Genomic DNA, 24,756 nt, shown 5'->3' on the forward strand with positions numbered 1-24,756 from the left:
CCTGAGGGTCCCTGGCATTTTCTGCCCTCCCAGCGCCCCGGGGAACGGGGTCGGGACTCTCAGGAGAGAGCCCCGGGGGGCTGGCTGTCGTCTGAGTGACCGCCGGCATCAGGCCCTGTCCTCGGGGCTCCCCCTGCCCGTGGCCAGAGCACCTGCAGCCACGTCCAGGCCTCGGGGTCTGGCACTGCCCTGACCCCAGTTGGTGGCCCCCGTCGCCCTGGAATGGGCTCCCTGGACACTCCGGAGCAGCCTGGGACCCCGTTTTTTCCCTCAGGCGGCGGAACTTGGTAAGACCGCACAGTCATCTCCATGCTTCCTGCTCGCCCGGCCTGGGGGCAGCTGACACACAGGCTGGACCGTCAGCAGCCCCAGAGCCCACCGTGGACAGGTCACCTCCCTTCTCTGGGCCTTACTGTCCTTATTTGCAAAACGAAAGGCCGGAGGACCAAGGGAGGGAGAAGTTCGTTCATTCAGTAGGTGTCCGGTCGTTAACACTCCCTGTTGGCCTGAGTGTCTGCCGGGGGCACGAGACGTTGACGAGCAAACCCACACCCACGCTCAGGTCACTGCTAGTCTGGTGGTGTTGGTGCCGTGAGGAGGCACATGCCTCGCTGGAGCTGGACCACTCACGGCGGCTTCCTGGAGGAGGGGGCAGCTCAGTGAATCTTGACGGGGGAGAAGCAGCAAAGGGTACAAGGGGCCCCGGGGCCGGACAGCCACGGCTCCGCTTTATTTGCTGTGCCCAGAAAGAGCCTGGGCTTCCCCGGTGGTTCAGCTGGTAAAGAATCTGCCTGCAATGCGGGAGACCTGGGTTCAATCCCCGGTTGGGAAGATCCCCTGGAGAAGGGAGAGGCTACCCACTCCAGTGTTCTGGCCTGGAGAATCCCATGGACTGTATGGTCCATGGGGTTGCAGAGAGTCGGACACAACTGAGCGACTTTCACTTCACTTCACTGAAATAGCCCACATGGCCTTTTAGATTTGAACTTATTGGCAACATCTAAAATCCAAGAGTCTTTATGAAAAAAATCTGGATTTCTGACTAGTGAAAATCCAGAGCCCTCGTTCCTACAGAGCAACAGTTTTCCCTTTGGACAGAGTGTGGTCCTCCCCACCCTGTCCCACCAATCGCCCCTGCCTGCTCCCCCGCGCTGTCCCACGTCCACTGTCTGTGGACGGGACGTCAATCTGCCCGCGGTTCAGCCCCCGTCAGGCCTGTGCCCCCCACCCCCCACATCTGACCAGCAGCCGTCCCTGCTGCTCTGGGGGATGAATGGCTGTAGAATCTATCACACGTTCCTGCAACCGGAGCCGCCCCCTGGGCCCCGCAGTGTCTCCTGGCTCTGCACTCGTCCCCTCTAGCCTGCTGTGTGCGCGGTAAGCAGGGCCAGGCCCTGCACACACGGGCGGGGCTTGCATGCTGGCCTACGTGCCCTTCCCCACCCAAAACCACGGTCTTGGTGAAGTTCTTCTCTGGCTGCCCCCAAGCGACCCCCCAGGGCCCAGGAGGAGAAGGCGGAACTCAGGTTCCCAGTTGACCCGGGCCACGGAGCAGCCTTGGACCTCCACTTTCCCATCTGGGAAATAGGCGCATCCAGGGCTCCCTCCCTGCAGGGCACCGCTGCTGGGGGTGTGCAGGATGGTCAGGGGACTGGAGGCGGCTTGATTTTCAGCCCGCTGCATGCGGGGCGCTGCTCCAGGCCTCGCTGGGAGAGGCTGCAGAGACAGAAGGCGGGGCTGTGCTCACCTCGCTCTCAGCCTGTGCGCGCCCAGCCGTGGGTCAGGCTGGCGGCACGGGGCTTGGGTGTCGTCCGGCCCAGGTGTCGGAACCCTCATGTGTCTGTAGGAAACGGACGAGGTGAGGACACGACTTGTGTGGTTGACGTGGGGCCAACTCGGTGATGTGCAAAGCGCAGAGCCGCGTGGACGTCCTCCCTGCCCCTGCGGGCTCTCCGAGCAGAGACCACAGACTCAGGACCACAGACACCAGACCGCAGGGTGAGAGAGGCCGCAGCTGGCTCACAGGACGGTGGATGGAAGTGGGAGAGGTGGGCCAGGGCCGGTCATTCCTCTTCAGCCAGCCCCCGCCACTGCCAGAAGGCATCTGAATTTTCTTCTTCCTTGGTGCTGGTCGGCACTCCCACCAGAGAGCCTGCCACGCTGCGAGGCTCCCCAAGTCCCCACGTGGCATCTGGTGATGAAAGCGTGTCACGTGGATGGAGCAAACACACAAATAACTGGCTTCCTGGAGGCGGTGGCCTGTGAGTTGCGCCTGGAAGGGCAGCGTATCAAGTCCTGGCAGAAAGAAGGGGTTTGCTGGGTTTGCTGCAGCGTGCTGGGCCGTGAGCAGTTGGGGGCCAGGTTCAGGGAGGTTGCAGGGGGCAGCCTGGCCCCTGTGCTGGCAGTGGTTGGGGGGTGGGGGGCGCTTACTTGGGCCCAAGGTGGTGGGGGGAGCCGTTACATGAATCCAGAAATAGAGAGCTGTGGGCAGAGGTGCCCACCAGGCCCCATGCCTGCAGAGACGGGGCAGTGAACCCCTGCTGGGGTCTCCCCCTGTCCTCACCCACGGGAAACAGGGCCCTGGGGAATCAGCCCCTGGCCCTGATCAGAGTGGAGGCTCTGCCTGCAGCCCAAGGGTGCAGAGTTCCCAGCCCAGGGTGGGTGGGCCTGGGGGTGTGGCTGGAGTGGGGGCCGCTCGCAGGCACCAGGAAGCTCCGTGGAGGTGGCGGGGGGAGAAGGTCTTGCCCGCCTGGCCGAGGTCAGCCGCGGGGCGGGAGCCAGGTGTTCAGAAAGATGCTGGGGGTGCTGGGGAAGGCTGGCCAAGCGAGCGCTGGAGAGGCCGTGCAGGGGCCTGGCCGGGGCGGGGGGCTGATCACCCCAGCTCACCGCCAGGGAGCAGGTGGGCACCCGTTTGCTGAATGAGACAGGGGTGGGAGTTGGGGTGTTCGGAGCCTGAGGAGCACAGGCGCTCCTCAGCAGGCCCGTAGAGGGGTCAAAGCCCACTGGGCCTGAGGCTGGCCTGGGGTTCCTAGACCCTCCCTCGGGCCCCAGAGGTAAGGCCCCTCACCCATCCTGTTCCTGACCTGCTCCTCGCACACTGCCCTCCCCACCCAGCTGCTGCCTCCCACAAGCGGGCACACACCCCTGCAGGCCCAGTTCCCCGTGGCGTCGGCATCTCCCAGGAACAAATGCATCCTTCCCTCCACCGGGGCGGCAGTGACCTCACCCCCAGGGGGCGGGCTGAGTCACAGACTGAGGGCGGCCGGCCGGCCAGCTCTCCGCAGAGCCTGGCTTTGGCCGCTGGTGAGAGAGACCGCGGAGGGCGTGAAGGCTTCCATGCCCCTTCCCTCACCTCCCGCAGCCCCGGGTCCACGGGGTGGGAGGGGGACAGCAGTCACTGGGCACCCACACTGCCCAGCGTGCCAGGGGCTCTCGATAAGACACGCGCGCCCCGTCCTAGAGGAGATGGCCCTGAGAGCCTGAGTCCCGCGCCCAGGGTCACACAGCTCATCCCCCATCACAGCGCAGAGGGGAGGGAGGCCTGATCCGTTTTGCAGAGGAGCAAACAGACTCAGAGACAATGAGTGTGGGGACAGGGGAGTCAGGGATGGACCAGGCCTCTGGCCCCTGTACTCGAGCACAAGCCACCGAAAACATTCAGGAGACCTCAGGGCACTTGGAGCCTCAGTTTCCTCATCCATAAAATGGGGGCAGTGACACCCACCCCTTGGGGATGGGGGCGGCGTGAGAGAGGACAGGATGGGGCAGTGTGGGGATGGTGGGGCGGCCCCCGCACCCCCAGGCACCCCCCCGGGCACTCTGCTGTGTGACAGCCTCTACCCCCGCCAGCCCGAGGCCAGGGTCGGGTGAGTGCAAGGCTGGATCCCCATGGTGGCCGTGGACTGGGGCTGCGGGGCTTCAAAAGGCAGGTCGTCAGGAGGCTCATGGGAGACGGCTCCTGGCTTGGCCCACCGGGTGCGGTCACCCCAGGGGCTCCCCACACCCTCAGACAGCCACTCCAGCCCATCCTTGCCAAGGAGCAGACCTCCAAGCATGTGATGCCCTGGGCGCTGAGAAAGCCTGGCCTCAGTTTCCTCTCGGTAAGGCCAAGGGAGGGAAGCCCCGCCTCGGGACAGCATGTCCTCCAGGACGAGCGGAGCTGGGGAAGGCCCCCCACGGGTCCTTGGCACAGGGCGCATGTGTGAGGGGCGCGAGACAGATGCTCCTTCAGCTGGGGGTCTGGAGGTCTGCACCAGAGCTGGGGTGGCAGGACCTGGGGGACATGGGAACCCAGGAGACATAAGAACCCACAGCCTGGGGCTGTGGGACCAGGAGCCGCAGGGACCCAGACCTGCTGGGCCACCCAAGCGGTGGGGGGCAGGACTAGACGAGGCTCCAAGTTGCCAAGGATGCGACACATCGAGCATGGAGACCTGGGGACCTAGTGAGAAGCGAGGGGCTGACCGGGAGGGTGGGCGGAGGGTTCAGGATGAGGGGAGCTCGTTGCTGCCGCCTCTCACAGCTCTTGACCCTGCAGGGACGCAGGACGCCCAGGCCGGGGGTGGGGTGGTAACTGAGGCGGTGGTGACTGAGGGGATCAGTGACGGATGGATGGATGGTTGGCAGAGAGGTTGGGGGAGGTGTGTGGCCATGTGGATGGATGGATGGGTCTGTGGATGGTTCATGGGTGGATCTGTGAGCACAAGGGTGGGTCGAGATGTGTAAACAGGCTCTACCGTGCCCACAGCAGGTGTTGAGAAAACTCCCACCCGCAGGATGGACCAGATAAGCCCCTGAATGGAGAGCTTGCTTGCTGTGGGGAGCAGCAGCGGGGCTCGCCCCAAGGGAGAGTTTCCTTAGGGCGCTGGAATGCCCAACTTTGAGAGGTAGTGAGGTTCCTGTCGCTGGGGGCATCCAAGGGCATTCAAGCAGAGAATGGGCCGCCACTTCCTCAGAGTGCCGTGGAAGACTCCTGGGGCAGGTCGGGGCCTGCTGTGGTGGTGTCTGATAACAAGGAGAGAGAATTTGGATTCTGAGGCCCGCAGGAGGCCGTGGCCTCTGTCGAAGCCCAGCTTCCTTTCGGAGAGAAAGTTCTTTGCTTGTGTAGGGGCCAGACGAGCATGCAGCTGCTGTCCCCACTGTGGGAATCGGGCTGGAATCCGCAGCAAAATTCCCCATCCTGCACAGGCCAGGGCCAGGGCGGGCGGGGGGCCAGGCCCAGAACAAGGCTTTGACCCGGAGACCTTGGCAGGTCTGGCCCCAGCCTCCCTGACCTTCTGTGGGCAGGTGAGGCCCTCCCTGAGCCTCGGGCCCCTTGAGGAGGAGATGGGAGCCCCGGCGGCTGCTAGGCAGCAGCTGTGTGTGGGATCTGGGCCCACCTGCTCTTGGGGGCTCCCTGGGGGCCGTGGGTGGGAAGAAGCCGTGAGTCACAGCTTCGCCTGGGAAGCCCCCACTGACCGCTGTGGGCTGGACCTGGGAGCAGCTGGCAGGGGGCGAGGGCGGGGCACTGCATCCAGCGGGGGTCCCTTCTGGAAACAGCTGGGACCCGACCAGACCCCACAGCGGCTGAGGGGAGCCCGCCCTGCGTCCCTTCTCCGGCCCACGGGGGCCAGGAGAGCTGGTGATAAAATCGCCTCCGTCGGGCAGACGGGAGAATGAGTGAGTGAGTCCTGGACCCGTGCTCAGGGCTCCGTGAGGCTGGGGTGGGGTGGCTGGGGGACTGAGGCCAAGGAGGGGCCAGGCACCCCCGGGTCATCTCACGGCGAGGGGTGGGCTGGCCGGGGCTGGCAACCCCGTCTCCCCGGCCAGACGGAGACCCCCGGGGCGGCTGCGCACCCGGGCCAGCCGCGTCTTTGTTCCCCGTTCACCCAGGCTTCCTCTGGGAGCCGGGGCAGACAGCCCCCTCATCCTGGCCGCGGTGGGCAGGGCCGCAGCGGGCGGGTGTTGGGTTGAGGCCTCTGGGGAGCTGACGAAGGATGCGAACCGCCCTCGCCTCCCGCCCTCCTCCCTCCCCGTCCCAGGCCGGCCTCTGGACCGAGGGCCAGCCCGGGGCCCTGGGTGGACGCCCCTCACCCGGCCCGCCCAGTGACTCACTGCTCCCCTGGCCCAGGGCCACCGCCGGCTCCTGGCGGGAGGCGAGGAGAGCGAGGTTGTGCCGGCGGAGCCGCGGGGTCGGGTGCGCGAGCCCCGTTCGGCCGGGAGGGGCTGGAGCCGCGCAAGGCGGAAGGCTGGGACCTGCGGGGGTCCGAGACGGCCGCCCCCTCCCCGCGCTCCGGGCCTTTTCTGTCTCCCTCCCACCATGGAGAAGAAAGTGACCTGAGAGCCAGCCCCCCGGCCGGAGCCGCCCGGGGCCGGAGGGCAGCGCGGTGGGCCCCAGCTGCCCGCTCCCCACTCGCCAGGCATGAAGGGCGGCGGCGGCGTGTGGGGCCTCATGTGGAAATACTGCATCTCCGTGAGGACCCTCAGGTACCGGGGGACGGGCAAGTGGACGCAGCTGAGCCCGGCCGTGGTCGGCGGGCGGGGGCGAGTGGGCACCGGCTGGCCCGCTTCTGTTGGCTCCGGGAGGTCCAGGGCAGCCCAGCCCGAGGGCTGGAGGCAGGACGGGTCCCCCGGCGCCCTCCTCTGGGGCTCTGGGGTGCCCGGGTGCCCTGCAGGATGCCAGGCAGGCTCGGTGTGGCTGGCAGCCTCCCCGGCGGGCACTTGCCACAGCACACTGGGCGCAGTGGGGGACCCGGGCCCTGTCCCCAGCCCCCTTGACTGTCTCCCCGGGTGAGATGCGCTCAGCACTCAGCGGAGGACTGTTTGCCCCCGTGGGCCACGTGCGGGCCCCCGCGCTGAGCCTGCACTCGGGCCCCAGGCCCCCGTTTCACTGGCCTTGGTAGGTGACGAGGCCTCACCTCTCCAGCCAAAGGTTTCCACCTGCAGATCCTAGAGGCTTAGCGGGAGGGCTGAGGGAGGGAGCAGTGGCGGGGCTTGGCTCCCAGCCAGCACGGGGTAAGCTGACTCCCCCCTCCGCCAGCTGCGGGGTGCCCCCGGAACCAGGTGTGATGGGGGTGGAGACTGCGGTGCAGCAGAGCTGGCCCGGGGCGTGGGCGCCCCCCTCCCCAGCCTGTCCTGGCCCCACCCCGCCCCCGGGGCTTGGTTCCAGCCTCCACAGCTGCTGAAGGGGCTCAGAGCTGGAGCAGCCAGGGAGCTCGTGTGACCTCAGACAAGGCTGGGCTCCTTGGCTATAGGGGTTGGGCAAGACTTTGAGACCCCACCTATTTGGATAACACCTTGGGGCATATTTTTTACTGTAAGGGGAGGTTTTAGGAAGAATAAGGGGTGGGAAGATCCTCCGTCTTTCTTCCCACCCTCATTACCTGGCATGTAAACAATATAAACTCTCCCTTGCTTCCTCCCTCTCTTCCTGCCTTCTTTCCTTCCCCAAATACTCGTGACCACTTAGATGAAATGCCTACAATAAAATAAACAATAAAATGTCAGGATCAAGAAAATCACGGTTTAGGATATCATGACTTGGCAGGGGAAAAAAAAGCAGAGCAGGAGAGAGATGTGCAGGATCCTGGGGTCCTTTTGTGGAGATGAAAATGGTTGAGCTTCCCAGCAGCCAAGGGGAAAAGGGAAAGCCAGCCTCCCCGGTCTCTCTCATCGTGAGAAGCCAGCGTGTCAAGGACCTTGGTTGTCTCTGCTGCTAGGGGAGAGTGTGTGGGAGCCCTGGGCTTCACCCTGAGTGGACGGGAGGGTGAGAGCCATTGCAGGGCCAGGCTGAGGGCAGACAGTGAGGGCTGAGACTTCTCTTGGGTGGGGAGGCCGGCTGGCTGTGGGAGCAGAGCGAGGAAAGCTCCCCCCAGTATGAGTCAGCAGCTGCCTGTGCCTCCTCAGCCCCTGGGACAGACCTCCCCGGGCGGGCACCTTGGAGGCCGGGCCGGGCAGAGGGCGAGTCCCTGCGCGCCCTTCCCTGTGGCCACAGCGGGGTTTTCCTATGTCCTGTTCTCTCCCGTGGTTTCCGGGGACTGGCACTTGGGAAAACTCAGGGCTTGTTTACAGGATGCGGTGGGCCCAGGCCTTGCGGTGGGTACTGCCTGCCAGGGCCTCACCCCTGGAGAGGAGCGGCCCCTCCTCAGTCCCTCGTCTTCCAGGTGGGGGTCATTGCACAGCCACCCGAGGCTTGGGGGGCTCGGTCAGTGCCCCTGGTGTTTGTGGGCCGTATAGCGGCGATGGCCGGCAGTGACAGAGGACCAGCTCTAGCGGGGTGTGGGCACCACAGTTGGCACTGGGTTTGCTCCAAAGCCCCACTGAGCGCCTGTACGTACAGGGTGCTGTGTGGTTACTTGGGAGGATAGGCCTGGAGGCTGGGGGGCAACGGGGGGCTTCAGGCTCCAGCAGACGCGCTCTGGTCTCTGGGCCCACACCCCACTTGTTTGGGGAGCCCCCAAGAGAGCCAAGACCATTCCCCGAGATAGACAGACGGACAGAGGGGGCCATCCCGCACTGGGGTGGGGGGATCCCAGCCCCCGGGCCGCAGGGGAAGAGCTGAATCAGCAGGCGGGCGGGGTGGGCGGCGGCCACAGGGACAGACTGCGGTGCTGCGATGGACGCGCATACTTTCCCACTTGCGTCTTCAGATTCCGCGCCTCGTGCGCCTGTCGCCCTGGCTGGGCAGCTCACATCTGGAGAAGCGCGAGGTGTGTGGGGAGCAGGCTGCCCAGCCAGGCCTGGCCCCCCGCCAGCGCTTCGGGGGCCGCAGGCAGGGTCCCGGAGCCTCGGGCTGAGGTCGCTGAGCGGGGCCCCCAGGCTCGGGGCGAGACAGACATAACTCCGGGGAGCGGGGTGCAGAGCCCCCCCGGCCCGCGGTGGTGGGCGTCAGATGCCAGCTGCTGAGCGTCTCTGGCCCGTTTCCTCGCCTGTTAGATGGCGGGGTGGTTCCAGCAGGGCAGGCTTCTTGGGGCGATCCTGAGGGGGTCCCCGTCAGCACCGGAGGCCGGTGACACGGTGTGGGAAGTCCAGGCTCGTAACTCGGGGCACCCCCCGCCCTGCCACCGCAGAGTCTGGAAGCAGCTCAGCCCGTTCTATCGCGTAAGTGACTTACGGTTGTTCTGAGATTAAATGGGTCGGAGCCTGTGGGCCTGCAGGCGGGGTAGGGGTGTGTGTGTGTGTGTGTGGGTGTGTGTGCGCGCGCGCGCGCGTGTGTGTCACAGGTCAGGCAGGAAAATCACTTGTGCATCTGGCATTACTTGGGGAGCGAGAGATCGGTTTCTGCCCTGGGGGAGCCGGTGGGGCATTTGAGCTGCTGTGGAGGTGGGCGGTGTTGGAGCTGCCGGTTGGGGGGCGGAAAACAGGGCAGCCCCTTTGGGGCGCAGGCTGAGGATGGGGCAGTGAGGAGCCTGGCTGAGCAGACCCCGCCCCTGGCATCTGGGATGGAGTGCTGGGGCGCAGCTGGCAGCCGGGCCCCGGGGGCGTCCAGGGAGCGTCCCCGACAGTGAGCTGTCCAAGGCCCCTGCGCGGGGCCTGTGTGGACACCTCACGGGCGGGGGCTCGCAGCCTACACTCCAGCCCCTCCTGACCCCCCTTCTCTGGGCAGCCGGGGCGGGAGATCTGAGCTGCCCCTCCGAGCTCACGCAGACCCTCAGGCTTCAGAGCCCCTGAGCTTCAGCCCCGCCTTCTTCCCTCCCCTTCCCGTTTCCCCCACGGAGTCTCTGTGCAGGACTTGAAGACCTACTCAGTGCCTGGCGTCTACCCTGGGAGGGGCACTGTCTGCTCCCCCAACCACCACCGAGGGCAGAGGAGGTGCCAGGGCCCTGAGGATCTCCCGTTGTTAGTTTCCTGTGGGGTCACTGGGGGCCCTTCTTGGTGGGGCAGCTCTCACCCTCAGGGAGCTGAGTGGGGAGGTGGCAGAGGGGGGCACAGGCCTCCCCAGCAGGTGCGGAAAACTGGAACACCTACTGTGCGCTGGGCCCCCAGCAGTGAGGACTCAGATGGCCGGGTCTCACGGGGCTAGAGCTGAACAATAAATAAACAGATGAAGACGTCTTCAGACAGGGACTCGGGGAAGAGGGTGAGACTGGGGGGAGTGATGGAGCAGCCGGGCAGAAGGGGCCACGTGACCTGGTGGTCCAGAGAGGCCTCCCCAGGTGCCCTTCAGCTGAAGAGCAGGCCCGTCCCTGCAGCGGAACGTCAGCCGTAAAAAGGGAGGACACGCTGGTACACGCTGTGACACGGACGAACCTTGAGAATCGCAGACGGGGTACAGGGGCCGGTCGCGCGAGGCCACAAGCGTCTGGTCCACTTACACGAACGTCCACAGGAGGCGAGTCCGCTGATCCAAGAATACACGGGCGCTTGTCCAGGCTGGGGTGGGACGCAGAGGGACTGCCTAACGGGTGTTTCTTTCTGGGATGATGAAAACATTCCAGCCTCAGATGGTCGTGATGTTTGCACAACTCTAAAATACACTGAAAGCATTGACTTGCTCGCTTTATTTTTTGAATTTTTATTTTGGCTGCACCGCGAGGCATGTGCCCTCCTAGTTCTCTGGCCAGGGATTGAAGCCTCGAGGTGCTGAGCCTAGCCCTGGGGCCCCCCAGGGAAGGCCTGTGAACAGCACACTTTAAATGGGCGAATGTTACGGAACGTGAGTTCTATCTCAGCGAAACTGTTTTTAAAACAAGACAGAGGAAAGAAACACTTGGGTTAGGGGGTGGCCTAGACCTGAGAGTGGCAGGAAGGAGCGAACTCAGCAAGTGCCAACACCCTGAGCGGGAGCAGGGCGGGGAGGGGACGGAGTTGGGGATGGATGTGCCGTCTGCAGGGCCCCAGGTCAGGTCGAGGACTTCAGAGTCGGCTGAGACAAGGCAGGGCACGAAGCAGGATAAAGCTGCAACTGTGCTTTCTGTGTCAAAACAAGCAGGCTGCCGCGAGGAAACGAGATTGGGGGGGTGGGTGGCACGGTGTGGGCTGGGGGGACTGGCGAGAGCAGTCAGAGATGGCCAGGGGGCTGCCCCAGGGGACAGACTGCCCCACGGGGGACGACCTCCTGGAGGAGGGGATCTGGGCATGGCCTCCAGGAGTGGGGGATGGGCCGGGCAGTGACCGGGGGTGGCCAGAGGCTCTGCAGGTGGGGGACCGGGAGCTGAGTGCGAGGAGGCCTCGGGGGGCCCACCCGACCACAAGGAGGCCAGCTGACCGCCCCACGCCTGGTCCCCTGTGGGCCAGAGCAGCTTTGAGACTAAGCAGGGCAGAGTCCGCCAGGCCGCCTGTCGTCTGCCTTTGTCCTGCCTGCCCAGGCTGGCCCGCAGCGAGAGGGTCAGTGCCGAGTGGCTGAAGACCCAGCCGGGCCCCTGTGCTTCTGAACAAAGCGGCCTCGAGGAAGCTCGAGTGGCCCCTGAAACGCGATCGCCCGGCCAGCAGGAAGCTGTATTATTCATTGAGCGGAGTCCCTGGGGCCTGTCTGGTCTCCGGCCACCTGCAGGGCCCAGACCTGGACGGAGCACCCCCAGGGCAGTGTCCGGCCGGGCTGAGGGCGCCGGGGCCGAGGGTGCCCGGGGCGTGGTTTCCTGGATGCGGGCTGAGCCAGGAGGAAGTGGGACTTCAGACGGAGGCAGGCGGCCTGCAGCTGGCGCCCCGGGGCCACGGACGCAGGCAGGGCACAGGAAGACCCCCGCCCTCTCCCCAGGGACTGTGAGTACACCCCCGCCCGCCCCAGGGGGCAGGGACAGGGGCTCCGGCGCCCAGGGGACCCGCGGGGGCGCCGGCCGTCCTGGGGCAGCGGCCGGGAGGAGGGCCTCTCGCGCCCCCCACCAGGGCTTTGGGCTGCTTCCTGGGACTGTTTGCTGCCCCCGCTTCCCCACACCTGGACAGGGTGGCATGGTCGGTGGCCCTGGTGCTTCCCACAGCGGCCCGGAAGGGCGGTCACAGCTGCAGGAGGGAAGTTCGCTGGCTTCCCCGGCGTTGAGACCGCCCCATGGCCTGGAGAGGGGCGATGGCCAGAGCCCCTCAGCTCACCCAGGCCAGGGTTCTCTGCCTGGGGCCCCACGACCCCCCCTAAGAGAGAGAGAGAGACTCTGGGCCGTGCCCATTTCACAGCCCAGTCAACTGAGACCCCAGAGGCCCCGTGTGTGGTGGGTGGAGCCCCCATCCCCTGGGGAACACACGCTCGGGGCACTCGTAGGCTGCGGCAAGGGGGCAGAGGACGTCCCCAGGCTCCGGGACCTGGGTTTCCTGTCCACCCATAAGTCCACTGGGGTCCAGTTTGTCCTGAGTGGGCTCTGCCCCGGGGAAGCCCCGCCCGCCCCACCGACAACCGTGGCTTCTTTCTGAACTGGTCCAGCGTGGAGCCGTGAGGCTGGAGGGACTGGGGACAGTCCCAGTTGGGAGGGCTGCTCTGTGCGCGCGGAACAGCAACTCGGCGAGCCACGGGTGCGGTCCCTCAGGAAATCCCCGGGTGAGGTGGGACTGGCCACCTGCCCTCAGGGAGATTCCCCGCCCCGTGCAGCCGTCCCCCCTGGTGACCTGAGAATGTGTGTGCAGCATCCCGGGCCGGTGTGTGAGGTGGACCTGGGGTTTGGACCCAGAGCGAACCCCAGCCCCCAGTGCGTGGCACCGCCGTCTGCAGGGGGCAGGGGTCAGTGCTCCCGTGATGACCCCATCACTGGGTCCGCTTCTTCCTTTGCAGGCGGTTGGACTCCAGTCCTAAGGAGGGGGTCTCCACCCCACAGGCCCCCTGGAGCCCGCACTGGGGTGGGGGACGCACGGCTGAGGGGTGAGCTCCATCCAGGGCTGCCCTCTGAGCCAGGGCGGACAAAGGCTCCCCCTGACGCAGCCACAGGGCTGCCCGCTGACCCCCTGGGCCAGGGGCCGCGGCAGGATCCCGGTGGTCAGGCTGCTCAGGGCCCAGGGCTCCAGCCGCAGCTTGTCAGGCACGACCTGCCTTTGCCGGGTGCCAAGGTACAGTGGGGGGGCCTGGCCAGGCAGATGGACCCCAGCTGGCAGAAGATCAACGTCCCGAGGGCAGGCAGGAGGGGGTGATCCGGGCCGGGACAGCAGGGCCTGGGTGGGCACTGCGGTTGGCTCTCGGGGAGGACCCTGGGCAGGCGCTGTGGTTAGCTCTCGGGAAGCCTCGGACAAGCTGCTTCCCCTTCCGAACCGCCCATCCTCGCCTGCCCCGCAGGCCCCAGAGTCGTGAGCTGAGGCCCCTGCAGCTCCACACTCTCTCAGCACCTTGCGCGTCCCTAAACCCAAGCATTCCACAAACACTTATTGAGCGCCTACTGTGAGCCAAGCACTGTGTCGTCTCTGGGCGTCAGAAAGGGTCGAACAAACCGGATTAAAAGGCACAGGAGGGGGTGAATGGCAGGGGAGGGGGGCGGCCACTGAGGCTCATGTGGCTTAGTTTCACAGATGCGTGGGGCCCGTTTGACACAAAGCCACCGGCAGGCCCAATTCACGACCTCACGGGTGTCAGAGCTCAGGGACAAGTGGAGCTGAAGCATCACGAAGTAGGTAGACCGAGGGCGATTGGAAGAGCGGGCGGCAGGCAGAGGGCCACAGCGGAGCAGGCCTGTGGGGGCCCGGGGCCCTGAGCTGCGCGGCGCAGGCTGTGGGGAGCCATGCGGGACGTCCCGCCGTTCCCTCTCCTGAAAGTTCCCCAAGTCCCCAGACCGAGTCCCCTCTGTCACGTGACCTCCTCAGCCCAGTTCTGCTAAAACAGGGCCTCGGGCTCAGCCCTCCTTCCTGCTGACCCTCTGAGGCAGCGGGTCACTGCTGTGTAGACGCCTGGGTCTGTCAGCCCTGGCTCTGCACCCCGCCCACGCGGGCCTGGTCCACTCCGCTTTCTCTGCTTCGCAGTCACCAGAAAAGTTCAGGTCGGTGGGGGTACCTTCCGTGCACACCCTGAAGAGTCCGAACCCTTGGGGAGTTTTTCCCCGGGGGCCTGGACACTCATTTGCAAGTGACACTTTCCCCTAAGGGCTTCCCCGATAGCTCAGTTGGCAAAGAATCCGCCTGCAATGCAGGAGACCCCGTTCGATTCCTGGGTCGGGAAGATCTGCTGTAAAGGGATAGGCTACCCCCTCCAGTATTCTTGGGCTTCCCTGGTGGCTCAGCTGGTAAAGAATACTCCAGCAATGTGGGAGACCTGGGTTTGATCCCTGGATTGGGAAGATCCCCTGGAGAAGGGGACAAGGCTACCCACTCCAATATTCTGGCCTGGAGAATTCCATGGACTGTATAGTCCATGGGGTGGCAAAGAGTCAGACACAACTGAGCAACTTTCACTTCACTTCAGTTTCGCCTGGAGTGTGGCCTGGGTGGGACACAGAGACCATGGAGCTGCCAGGCCCCCACCCGACACTGTCCCCTGGATACCTGCCAGCCTCATTGTGTTTGGAACCCCTTCTGTTTGGAAAGAGCCAGGGCTACGTAGAACCCCAGCATCAGAGAGCTGGAGCATGTGGGCCTTCAGACCCCTGCTCAGAAACAAGGCCACAGTCACAGCAGGAAGACCGGCCAGGCGTGGGCACGCTGTGTCTGGAGCTCCAGGTGGCCCCCAGGCTGGGACCCAGGTCCACTGGGCAGCGTATCTGCAGACCATCGGCCAGGTGCAGGCAGGAAGGAGGGTCCACACGGCTGCCTTCACTCCCTGAGTCCCGTGAGTGTGGGCCAGGCCACCCTGAGGCGCCCTCTGACCTTCACCAGGAGTCTGTGGAGGAGTGGTCATCAGCCCCCTTCAATGGATGAGCATAGCAGCACCCAGAAATCAGTGTAACATCGCCCGCCTCTAGCACAGCGGTGAGACACCAGGGCCGGCAGAGCAGAGTGCCTGGGCTGCACCCAGAGGGCTGCGCCAGGCGCTGGGCTGTGGCCAGGCAGCAGAAGCAGGCTGAGGGCCCAGACGTCCGTGTGAGCCCCTCTCTGTGGCTTTCTCGGGCATGTGCCCATGGGTGTCTCGGGTCAGCTCACCAGGCTTCCCGGTAGAGGCACTCTCGTTGCAGGTGACAGAAAAATTGGGGTCAAACAGGCTTATCTCAAAAGAGGCTTCTCCAACTCATGGAACTGAAAAGTCTGGGGTAATGGCTTCAGGAATGGCTGGACCCAGGAGTTCAGTTTATGGATGGGATTTGGACTTTTCCTCTCTCTCTTTGCTTTCCTCTCTGCTGGCTTCGCGTTGGCCTTCTCCACGTGGGTGCCTGGCACGTGTGGGGAGTGCTGTCCGACCCCGTGATGGGCCAGCTGCAGGGCCAGGCGGTGGTGGCCTCACGCTGCTTCTGGCACGTTGTTGAGAGTGCCCTGGGGCAGAGGGGCCAGGAAAGAGGAAGTTAGGACACCGGCAGTCAGAGTCGACCAGGGGTGAGCTCCAAGGCCTGTGGGAGCCCCAGGGAGCAGCGGTAGAGTTTATATCCAGACAGCTTCCCCCGAGGCTTCCTGGAGGAGGCGGCAGCTGAGCTAAACTTTGAGGGCCTGGAGTTGGACTGGGGAGTGAGACGCGAGAGAGCAGGAGCCCTGTGGCTCATCCTGGGGCTCAGGCCAGCTCAGGACCTGCACGCAGCAGGGCGAGCGGGCTGTGCCCGGCTCCTGGGGCACCTGCTCAGGGCCCAGAGGTCAGGACAGCTCCCTGAGGGTGAGACGACGGGGTGCCAGGGCCTACGAGTGGGTGAAAGGTGGCCCGGCTTCCAGGCCGTGAGGACAGGGAGGAGAAGAGCACCGAGTGAGCACCTACTGCGTGCCCATAACTTTCTGTTACCCCGTCCCGGCCACACCACGGTCCTGGAGGTTCCCTGTCCCCTCTTTGCAGAGGAGGAGCGGCTGCTGGATCGGAACAAGGCTTTTCCAAGTCAGCCATCTTTCCCCACAAAGGCAGAAGGTGCACCTTGCCCGTCAGCCAGGATCAGCAGCCTCTGCTCTACCGGCAAGAGACTGCGGGCTGTCCCCGGCCGCGGCGCATGGGGAAGTCACCAGGTTCAAAACAGCTGTGTGTTGAAACAGCTTCCCGGCAGCAGGCTGACCACCAGGCCTCCCATCACACCAGCAGCAAACAGTCAACGTGAAACCCAGGGCGTCAGAGCCGGGCACGGTGGCGACTCATGAACCCAGAGGCCCGCACGCCACAGTGGCTACGGACGGCCACCTGCTCTGAGCAGCCAGGACACCAGCTTGGCTCTGAATCTTAAAAGTGATTTTTTTTTGGCCAGGCTGAGTCGTCGTTGCTTTGCGCAGGTTTCTCTACCTGCAGCCGGCGGGGGCTACTCTTGGCTGTGGATGCGGGCTTCTCAGTGCCGCGGTTTCTCTTGTTGCGGAGCGTGGGTGCGGGCTTCTCAGTGCCGAGGTTTCTCTTCTTGCGGAGCGTGGGTTCTGGGCGCTCCGGCTTCAGTGGGTGCGGCTCGCGGGCTCCGGAGCACAGGCTCAGTCGCAGTGGCTCATGGGCTTAGCTGCTCCGAAACATCTGGAATCTTCCTGGAACAGGGATCAGACCAGTGTCCCCTGCGTTGGCAGGAGGATTCTTATCCACTGTTCCACCAGGGAAGTCTTTCAGCAGCGAATTTTTAAAGCCCTTCTCAGTTCGGTTCAGTTCAGTCGCTCAGTCGTGTCCAGCTCTTTGCGACCCCCATGAATCGCAGCACACCAGGCCTCTCTGTCCATCACCAGCTCCCGGAGTTCACTCAAACTCACATCCACGGAGTCAGTGATGCCATCCAGCCATCTCATCCTCCGTCGTCCCCTTCTCCTCCTGCCCCCAATCCCTCTCAGCATCAGAGTCTTTTCCAATGAGTTAACTCTTCGCATGAGGTGGCCAAAGTATTGGAATTTCAGCTTTAGCATCAGTCCTTCCCATGAACACCCAGGGCTGATCTCCTTTAGGATGGACTGGTTGGATCTCCTTGCAGTCCAAGGGACTCTCAAGAGTCTTCTCCAACACCGCAGTTCAAAAGCATCAATTCTTTGGTGCTCAGCCTTCTTCACAGTCCAACTCTCACATCCATACATGACCACTGGAAAAACCATAGCCTTGACTAGATGGACCTTTGTTGGCAAAGTAATGTCTCTGCTTTTGAATATGCTATCTAGGTTGGTCATAACTTTCCTTCCAAGGAGTAAGCGTCTTTTAATTTCATGGCTGCAATCACCATCTGCAGTGATTTTGGAGCTCCCAAAAATAAAGTCTGACACTGTTTCCACTGTTTCCCCATCTATTTCCCATGAAGTGATGGGACCAGATGCCATGATCTTAGTTTTCTGAATGTTGACCTTTAAACCAACTTTTTCATTCTCCTCTTTCACTTTCATCAAGAGGCTTTTTAGTTCCTCTTCACTTTCTGCCGTAAGGGTGGTGTCATCTGCATATCTGAGGTTATTGATATTTCTCCCAGCAATCTTGATTCCAGCTTGTGCTTCTTCCAGCCCAGCGTTTCTTATGATGTACTCTGCGTATAAGTTAAATAAGCAGGGTGACAACGTACAGCCTTGACGTACTCCTTTTCCTATTTGGAACCGGTCTGTTGTTCCATAGCTGCCCCTAAAGCGTGTTCACTTGGCAGAGATAAGCCAGGGTAGGGGCAGGGAGGTGGTGGGTCGGTGCCCAGCCCCCATGTGGGTGGCTGTGACTCCCTGGGCAGCCCCCTGTGCCTCTCTGAGCCTCAGTTTCCTCCTCTGCAAACTGTGGATCGCATTTCCCAAGGTGAGGGTTAAATCACACTGTACGTGGGCGTGTCCACGTGTCGTGACGCTGCAGTGGCTCCATGAATGTCAGTGGTTACGTGGAGTAAAACGGCTGTTCTCAGTGTGATTATAATATTGTTATTTCTTAATTTTTAGTAGTCCTTTGGCCGCGACAGATCCCAGCTGTGGCACACAGGGTCTTCCATCTTCCTTGTGGCACGCGGGACCTTTAATTGCGAGATCTTCCCTGTAGCTCAGATGGTAAAGAATCTACCTGAAATGTGGGAGACCCCAGGTTCGATCCCTGGGTCGGGAAGATCCTCTGGAGAAGTGGAATGGCTACCCACTCCAGTGTTCTTGCCTGGAGAATTCCATGGACAGAGGAGCCTGGCAGGCCGCAGTCCATGGGGTCGCAGAGTCGGACACGACTGAGCGGCTGACAGGCCAGCGCTGCCCCAGCTGTAGCAGGTGAGCTGTTGGTTGCTGCGCGTGGCTGCTAGTTCCCTGACCAGGGGTCGAACCCAGGTCTCCCGCACTGCAGGGGGATTCTTCACCATCTGAGGCACCCGGGAAGAAGCTTTGTTCTGCAGAAAGGGGAGTATTTAGGAGAGGGTTCCAGGGAGAGGGTTCCAGAGCAGCGTCTGAGCCTGGTCTGGAGTGTGTGTAGAGCCAGGCGGGTGGAGAAGGCCAGACGACGGGCGGGATCTGTCGGTGTGTCCGGGGAGCCGCAGTCAGTGTTGGGTGGCGTGGGGTCTGGTCGGGATGAGGGCCGCATCGGGGCCAAAAAGGCAGGCGGGGGGCCAGAGCCCCCAGGGCTGTGCTGCCTGTGAGCGGGGAGGTTGGAGTAACCAGTGTTCTTTTGGTTGCAAGTGATGAAAGCAAACGAAAAACCCAGGCTGGCTTGAGCAGAAGGGCAGCTTTCTTGCCTTCACTTTCTAAAACAGACGGGGCTTCAGGTACAGTTTGATTCAGGAGCTCAAAGCGTGTGTCAGAGACACGGGTGTCTTTCTGCCTTCTTTCACAGCTTCACCCTCAGGCAGTCTCTGCTCGTGGGGCCCCGGGTTCCAGGTTTCCAGTAGTCTGTTAATGATCCCTGCAGAAATGGTTCCAACAAGTCGCAGAGGAGCCTTGGGTCGCAGGCTCATGCCTGGGCCAGTCGCTTTGGCAAAAGGGCGGAGTACTCAAGTTAGGGATGGAGTCCACGGACACGAGATGGACTTAAGAGTGGAGGACGGGATCCCCAGAGAAAACGGGGGCCCCCCAGCTGGGCTGGGCAGGCGCAGTCTCCCAGCATCCCCGCTGTGATCTGATAAGACGCCCCAGGCGCTGTGCTCGGCAACTTGACCTGCGTCACCCCTTCCTGTCGGCCCCGTTAAGATCCCCATTCTGCAGGTGAGAAAACCAAGGCCCGGGGATTCACAGCCACCTGCCCAAGTTCACACCATGAACAAAGGGCCCTCGAATCACCGTGACCCCAAAGCCCAGGCCCTTAACCATCTGGCACACTGCCTCACGGTAATGAGACCTCGGGTGGAAGAGGACGCCTGGCGACCTTGTATGGAGGACGGGGTGCAGGGGGCAGGCAGGAGGCGGGGCCACACAGGCGGAGGGGAGGGCGGCCCTGGGGGTCGCAGCTGTGGTGGGGTCCAGACGCTGGCAGCCTGGCTGGCCCGTGGGAAACCACGCAGCCCTGTGTGAGTAGCTGTCCCTCCTGCTTTCTGCTCCGGGCGTCTTAGCAGGAGGATGTGAGGCATGAGGTTGCATTCATGCTCCCACTGTGGGCACAAGGGCACTTCCGGGGAATTTCCGGAGGAAGTGGTTGAAGGGAGGTGACCACCTGCCTGGCACAGGGCCAGGGAGGGGAGCGGGCCAGATGGGGAAACAGCGGCTCTCCACTTCCCTTTTCAGCCCTGAGACTTGCCAGGCGAGAGGCCCGCCTCCCTGGTGACATCACAGCAAGTCAGAGGTCAACCCACGCACAGCCTCCTTGCACAGAGGGGAAACCGAGGCGGTGTGGGCACAGCGGTCAGCCCCTGGAGAAGTCTGGCAGCCTGAGTGCCAGTCCTCAGTGCCGCTGCCTTGCTGTGTGACCTCGTCAAGCCTCAGGACTCAGTTTTACTATCTGCAGAGTGGGCCTAAGATGGCCTCCCACAGAGGACAAGAGAAAAGGGCTTGAAGGCCTGGCACCTGTAGCTGCCAGTGAATAGCAGCCGCGACGACTCCTTCCTGCGCCTGCTGAGCTCAGGGGGAGAGCAGCTGAGACCCCGTGGCCCCGCTCTCCGCGGGCCAAGATGTGAGGCCTTGGGCGAGTCCCCGCACTTCTCTGGGCCTCGGTTGCCTTATCTGGGAAATGGGATCTTCCCTGGTGTCTCTTTCCCGCTGGGCGGTGGGGCGTCCCCTCCCCTCACAGCTTCCCTTCCTGCCGGCCCAGCACCCGCAGCATGCAGGCTCTGCTCACGCCCTGAGCGGTCAGGCCAAGGTCCCCGGTGCCCCCTCTCAGGTGGCAAGTGGCTGCCAGCAGGCGCCCCCACGCTCTGTCATCTGGGTGATCAAGCGGCCATGGGCGTCATGGGAGGAGGGCCAGCGGTGTCTCTGGAGGCTGAGCCTTTGCTGACCGCCCTGGCCCTCTTCTGGGGGTCCACCTGCCGCCGTCCTCACTGCGGTGGGCGCTGGGTCAGCACCCCCCATGGTGTGGCCATCTCCTGCCACCTGCCCCTCGAGCCAGGCGGGGAGCGTCTGCAGGGTGTCACTGCCCACAGGGTGAGGGCCTGCAGAAGCTGGATCCGGAGGACGGCAGTCAGGCCAGGCGACTCGGACAGGCGTCTTTGCTCCTGAGTCTGTCGTCGCCGCTCAGCCGCTCAGTCGTGCCCGCCTTTTGGACCCCGTGGACTAAAGCACGGCAGGCCTCCGTGCCCATCACTGTCTCCTGGAGTCTGCCCAAGTTCACGTCCGTCGAACTGGTGACGCCATCCAACCGTCTCATCCTCGGTCGCCCCGAGTCTGCCTGCTCCCCTGTAAGAGGGGAAAAAGACGCCCACCCACAGTGTGGGCTTTGTAACCCTGAACCGAAGCACAACAGGGAGAGTCTGGGCTGCGGTGGGGTGGGTCCAGCCGGGTCAGAGCCCAGCTCCATGCAGGCCGCGGGCTCTCCCGAAGGCTGCCTCCCTCCCACCCGCTCAGGCCTCTGCTCTTTTTAAAGGGCAGATCAGTTCCCTGGGGCCCCGGACCCTGCTGGTGGGGCCCCCACCCCTCCAGAGAATGCTTGAGGGCTGGGTTCTGCCTCCCGTGGCGCATGCTGGGCCCCAAGCTCTGACAGCCCGGGGCAGCCGCCCTAGGGATCAGTGTGCTGATTCGTGTTTCGTTTCATGACTGCTGTGTGACAGGCCACCCCAAAGGCTGTAGCCCCAGTGGCATGGGCGACCGTGCCCAGGCTGGCCCGCTGGGGCCCCTGGGCTCCCTGGAAAGTCCCAGATGGCCCCACTCACTCGGCTGTGGTTATTAGGCTGGGGCATCTTGCTGCCCACCCGTCAGTGGCCTTCGGTGGGCAGCTGGAGTATTTGGCTTCCAAGAGGGCAGAGGTGGAGCCCAGGTGTGCTGATGTAGGGGATTTATGGCCATGCCTTGCAGTCGCAGAGTATGCGTCCTTAGGATTTTGCCGGTTTCTTGCTTACAAGGGTAGGGGTCACGGCTTCAAGTTCTAAAGCCATTGTTTATAGAGTCAGAAACTAGCTGGTAAAACTCTCCCGGAACACCCCTTACGTTGCTGTGGCTTGCAGAGCCCCTGGTTCGGTGCCCGCCCTGCGGGGAGCTCAGTGCCCACGGTGGGGTGAATCCCTGGGCCACACCGGACGGGGGACCCCCCATCCCAGCTGGGGATAGAGGGGTTCCCAGCTGACCTGCTCACCTCCTGCGTTGGGTCCGTTCCGTGTTTCCCGTAAACCTCTAGAAGTCACACTGCCCAGCACAGTGGCCGCTGGCCATGGGTGGCTACTCAAGTCTCAGCTAGTGAAAATGAAATTGTTAAAGAAGTCAGCCCCCTAGCTAGCCCTGTTCCGAGTGCCCAGTGGCCTTGTGGCTAGGAAGTCCCCTTGGCCCAGCCCCCACCTTCGAGGTCACCCTGGCCCCATGCTGGCCGCTCGGGACTCAGCGCCATCCCTGTCACCTCAAGAAGCTCCTGATCTGTTGGGGGCAGAAGGGCCGGAAGCACCCAGTCCCAGAGTGGGAACATGGCCCCTGGAGACTGCTGAGGGGCGAGCCCTAGGGCCCCCTCACCCCCCAGCCCTGTCCTCCCCGCAGGAGCAGGTGCAGCCAGGGAGGGGGCAAGGGGGGAGGGGTGGGAGCCAGGGGGGACTCCATGTGCACTTCCCAGCTTTTCTAGCACAGGGAGCGTGCCTTTTCATCACCCCAGTGCCCACATACTCCCCACTTCTGCACAGGAGGGTGAGTGTCCGTGGCTGAAAACCCACATCTAGCCTCGAGAACCCGCCTTAGAGGAGCGTGACGTCTGTGAGTTTTACTCACGGCACAGCATCTGTTTTGGTTTGAAAGGTGTTAGCGTGTGAAGCGCAGTGTTTGGCCCACCGGTGGTGCTGGGTGTGTATATGGGATGCAAGACCCCCTGAAATAGCTCAGCCCCGCCCGCTGCCTGAGAAGTGATGGAGCCTCCAGGAACGGGCCTCCCTGGGCAGCGCCCCGGGAGCAGGGGTGGGGGGCCACCTGATGGGGTCTCCACGCGGCAGCATGTTTGGGTTTTGTGGTGGGAGGAGAGCGAGGTGCCCCCTTCATGTCCTGGCCCCCATCCCTGCCTCCCGGCACACAGGCAGCCTGCAGGTCCCCAAGCCACCCAGTCTGCTGCTCGGAGGGGGCCCGGCCCGTCTGCTGCTCCGTCCAGGCCCCGGGCCCCAGCGTTCAGGAGCCTCTTTGCTGTGTGGGGACAGAGACGGCGTGGGGGACAGAGAAGATTCACACCCTTCCCCTGCTACAGACCCCCGCCCTCCCTGGCGCACAGAAGGTTCTCAGTAAGCACATATCACTGGGTGGGCAGATGCCCCCGACAGCCCCTGGGCTCTGGCTGTGTCTTCTCTCTGGGGATTCCCCAGGAGTGCAAGGAGACGGACACCGCCGTGGGAGGCGTGTTCACAGCATTGTCCGGGCCTTTTCTCCTCTGGGGGCCACGGCTTTATTCTCAGTGGTATTCAAGTCCCACTCAATATTTTTACGTGTAGATTCATTGAGTTATTTTGAAACAATTTCAGTCCTGAAGACACTCGCAAGAATTGAAAAAAAACAAAAAAAATCTTCCATGCACCTTTCACCCAGCTTCATCATAAGTAACATTTCACCAAATTTCACTCTTTCGCAAAGACTTTTTTCTCTCAGAACTATTTGAGAGGTCATCACAAACTTGCAGCCCAATGACCTTTACTCCTAAATAAGGCTTCAGCTCGTGTTTCCTAAGAGCAAGGACATTCTCTTATGTAACTGCGATCCAGTAGCCAAATTCATGAGACACAGTTTTAGGATCTAAAATACACTTTAAAGGGAGTTCCCTGGTGGTTCAGTGGTTAGGACTGCACTGCAGGGCGGTGTGTTCTATCCCTGGTTGGGTAGCTAAGATCCCACATACTGCACGCAGTGCCGCCAAAAAGATTTGTAAAAATACAATTCACAGTCGTGTTTCACCAGTCATCCAAGTGATGGCAAGGCTTTTTTTCCAATCTCCGATCTTGCATCTCTGATCTTGCACTGTATTTTGTCATCGTGGGATTTTTTTTTTTAAGCTTTGCCAAGGTTTAATTTATGCACCATAAAATTCACTCGTGTGAAGTGTACAATGTAATGATTATTAGTATATTTACAGAGCTGTGTAACTGTCGGCACAATTTCATTTTAAATAATTTTCAAATCGTCTTGAAAAGAAACCTCGTGTCTTTTTTTCATCACTGTCTTGTCCCGCTCCGGTCCCCAAAAATCACTAAGCCTTCTGTCTATAAATTAACCTTTCTGAGCGTTTCATATGATGGCGTCACACAGTAAATGGCCTTTTGTGACTGGCTTCTTTCGCTGAGCCTGTCCAGGTTCCAGCCTTGCTGTAGCAGGGGTCAGGACGTCACCCCTTCTTAGCCATGCTCTTGTAGAGACAGACCGCATGTAGTTTATCTGCTGACCACAGCTGAAGAACATTTGGGTTGCTTCCACTTTTTGAGTATTGTGAATATACTGCTGGGGACATTATCGTACGTTTTTATACTCTAAATACAAGTCTCTGTCTGGTTTTAATGATTTGCAGATATTTTCCTCCAGTCTGTGGCTTGTCTTTTGTTGTGTTAGTTTCAGATATACAGCAAAGTGATTCATATATATATATATACTTTTTCAGATTCTTTTCCATTGTAGGTCATTACAAGGTATTGAGTATCGTTTCCTGTGCTTTATAGTAGGTCCTTGTTGGTTATCTGTTTTATATTGGTCGTGCCTTTTGAAGTGAAGTGCAAAAATCTTGGAGAAAAGTCCAAATTATCATGTTTTTGTTTTACATCTTACGTCTTTGAGGTCACGTCTGAGAATCATTGCCTAATTCAAGGTCAGAAAGATTTCCGCCCCTGTTTTCTTCTAGGAGTTTATAACTGTAACGCTCACATTCAGATCTTTGATCATTTTGAGGTAATGTTTGTGTATAATGGGAAGCGAGGGACCACACGCAGCACTTTCTCCGGGTGGATCACCGGCTGTCTCAGTGCTCTCTAATGCAGAAACTGTTCTGTCCTATGAATTGTCTTGTCAAAAACCCTTTGACCATAGAGAGTAGCAGTGGGGAGAAAAATTTTTTAAAAACCCTTTGGCCATGATACGATACTGTTTTAAATGTTATTTGTAAAAATTCATTTGGCTGCATCGGGTCTTAATTGCAGCACGCAGGACCATTGTATCGTCATGAGGGATCTCTCACCAGGGTGCACAGACGTTCTAAGTCACTCCGTGGCACGCGGGATCTTAGTTCCCCAGCCAGGGATCGAACCGGTGTCCCCTGCTTTGGAAGGCGGATTCTCAACCACTGTCAGGGAAGCCCCCTAAATGTTACCTTCGTGAAGATGAGGACCTTCC

General features: G+C 61.8%; 1 protein-coding gene across 10 annotated transcripts in view; it reads left to right on the forward strand.

Moving 5' to 3' along the window:
- Positions 1 to 24,756, forward strand: part of IQSEC1 (IQ motif and Sec7 domain ArfGEF 1) — a 285,544-nt gene that overhangs the window by 182,660 nt on the left and 78,128 nt on the right. For 2 of the 10 annotated variants that reach the window (XM_086368961.1, XM_086368959.1), the window contains exon 1: positions 6,127 to 6,465. The exons of 6 other annotated variants lie outside the window; for them this stretch is intronic. In XM_086368961.1, the coding sequence (XP_086225087.1) occupies positions 6,401 to 6,465 (65 nt within the window). In that variant the 5' untranslated portion in view covers positions 6,127 to 6,400. Of the gene's footprint in view, positions 1 to 6,126; positions 6,466 to 8,918; positions 9,079 to 11,654; positions 11,680 to 24,756 lie in introns of those variants that run through there. 2 more of the 10 variants (XM_086368969.1, XM_086368965.1) reach the window with 2 other exon arrangements.

The sequence above is a fragment of the Bos grunniens genome, chromosome 22, assembly GCF_055505025.1.
Source record: "Bos grunniens cultivar Pamir isolate PY7600 chromosome 22, Bosgru_T2T1.0, whole genome shotgun sequence".
Taxonomy (NCBI): domain Eukaryota; kingdom Metazoa; phylum Chordata; class Mammalia; order Artiodactyla; family Bovidae; genus Bos; species Bos grunniens.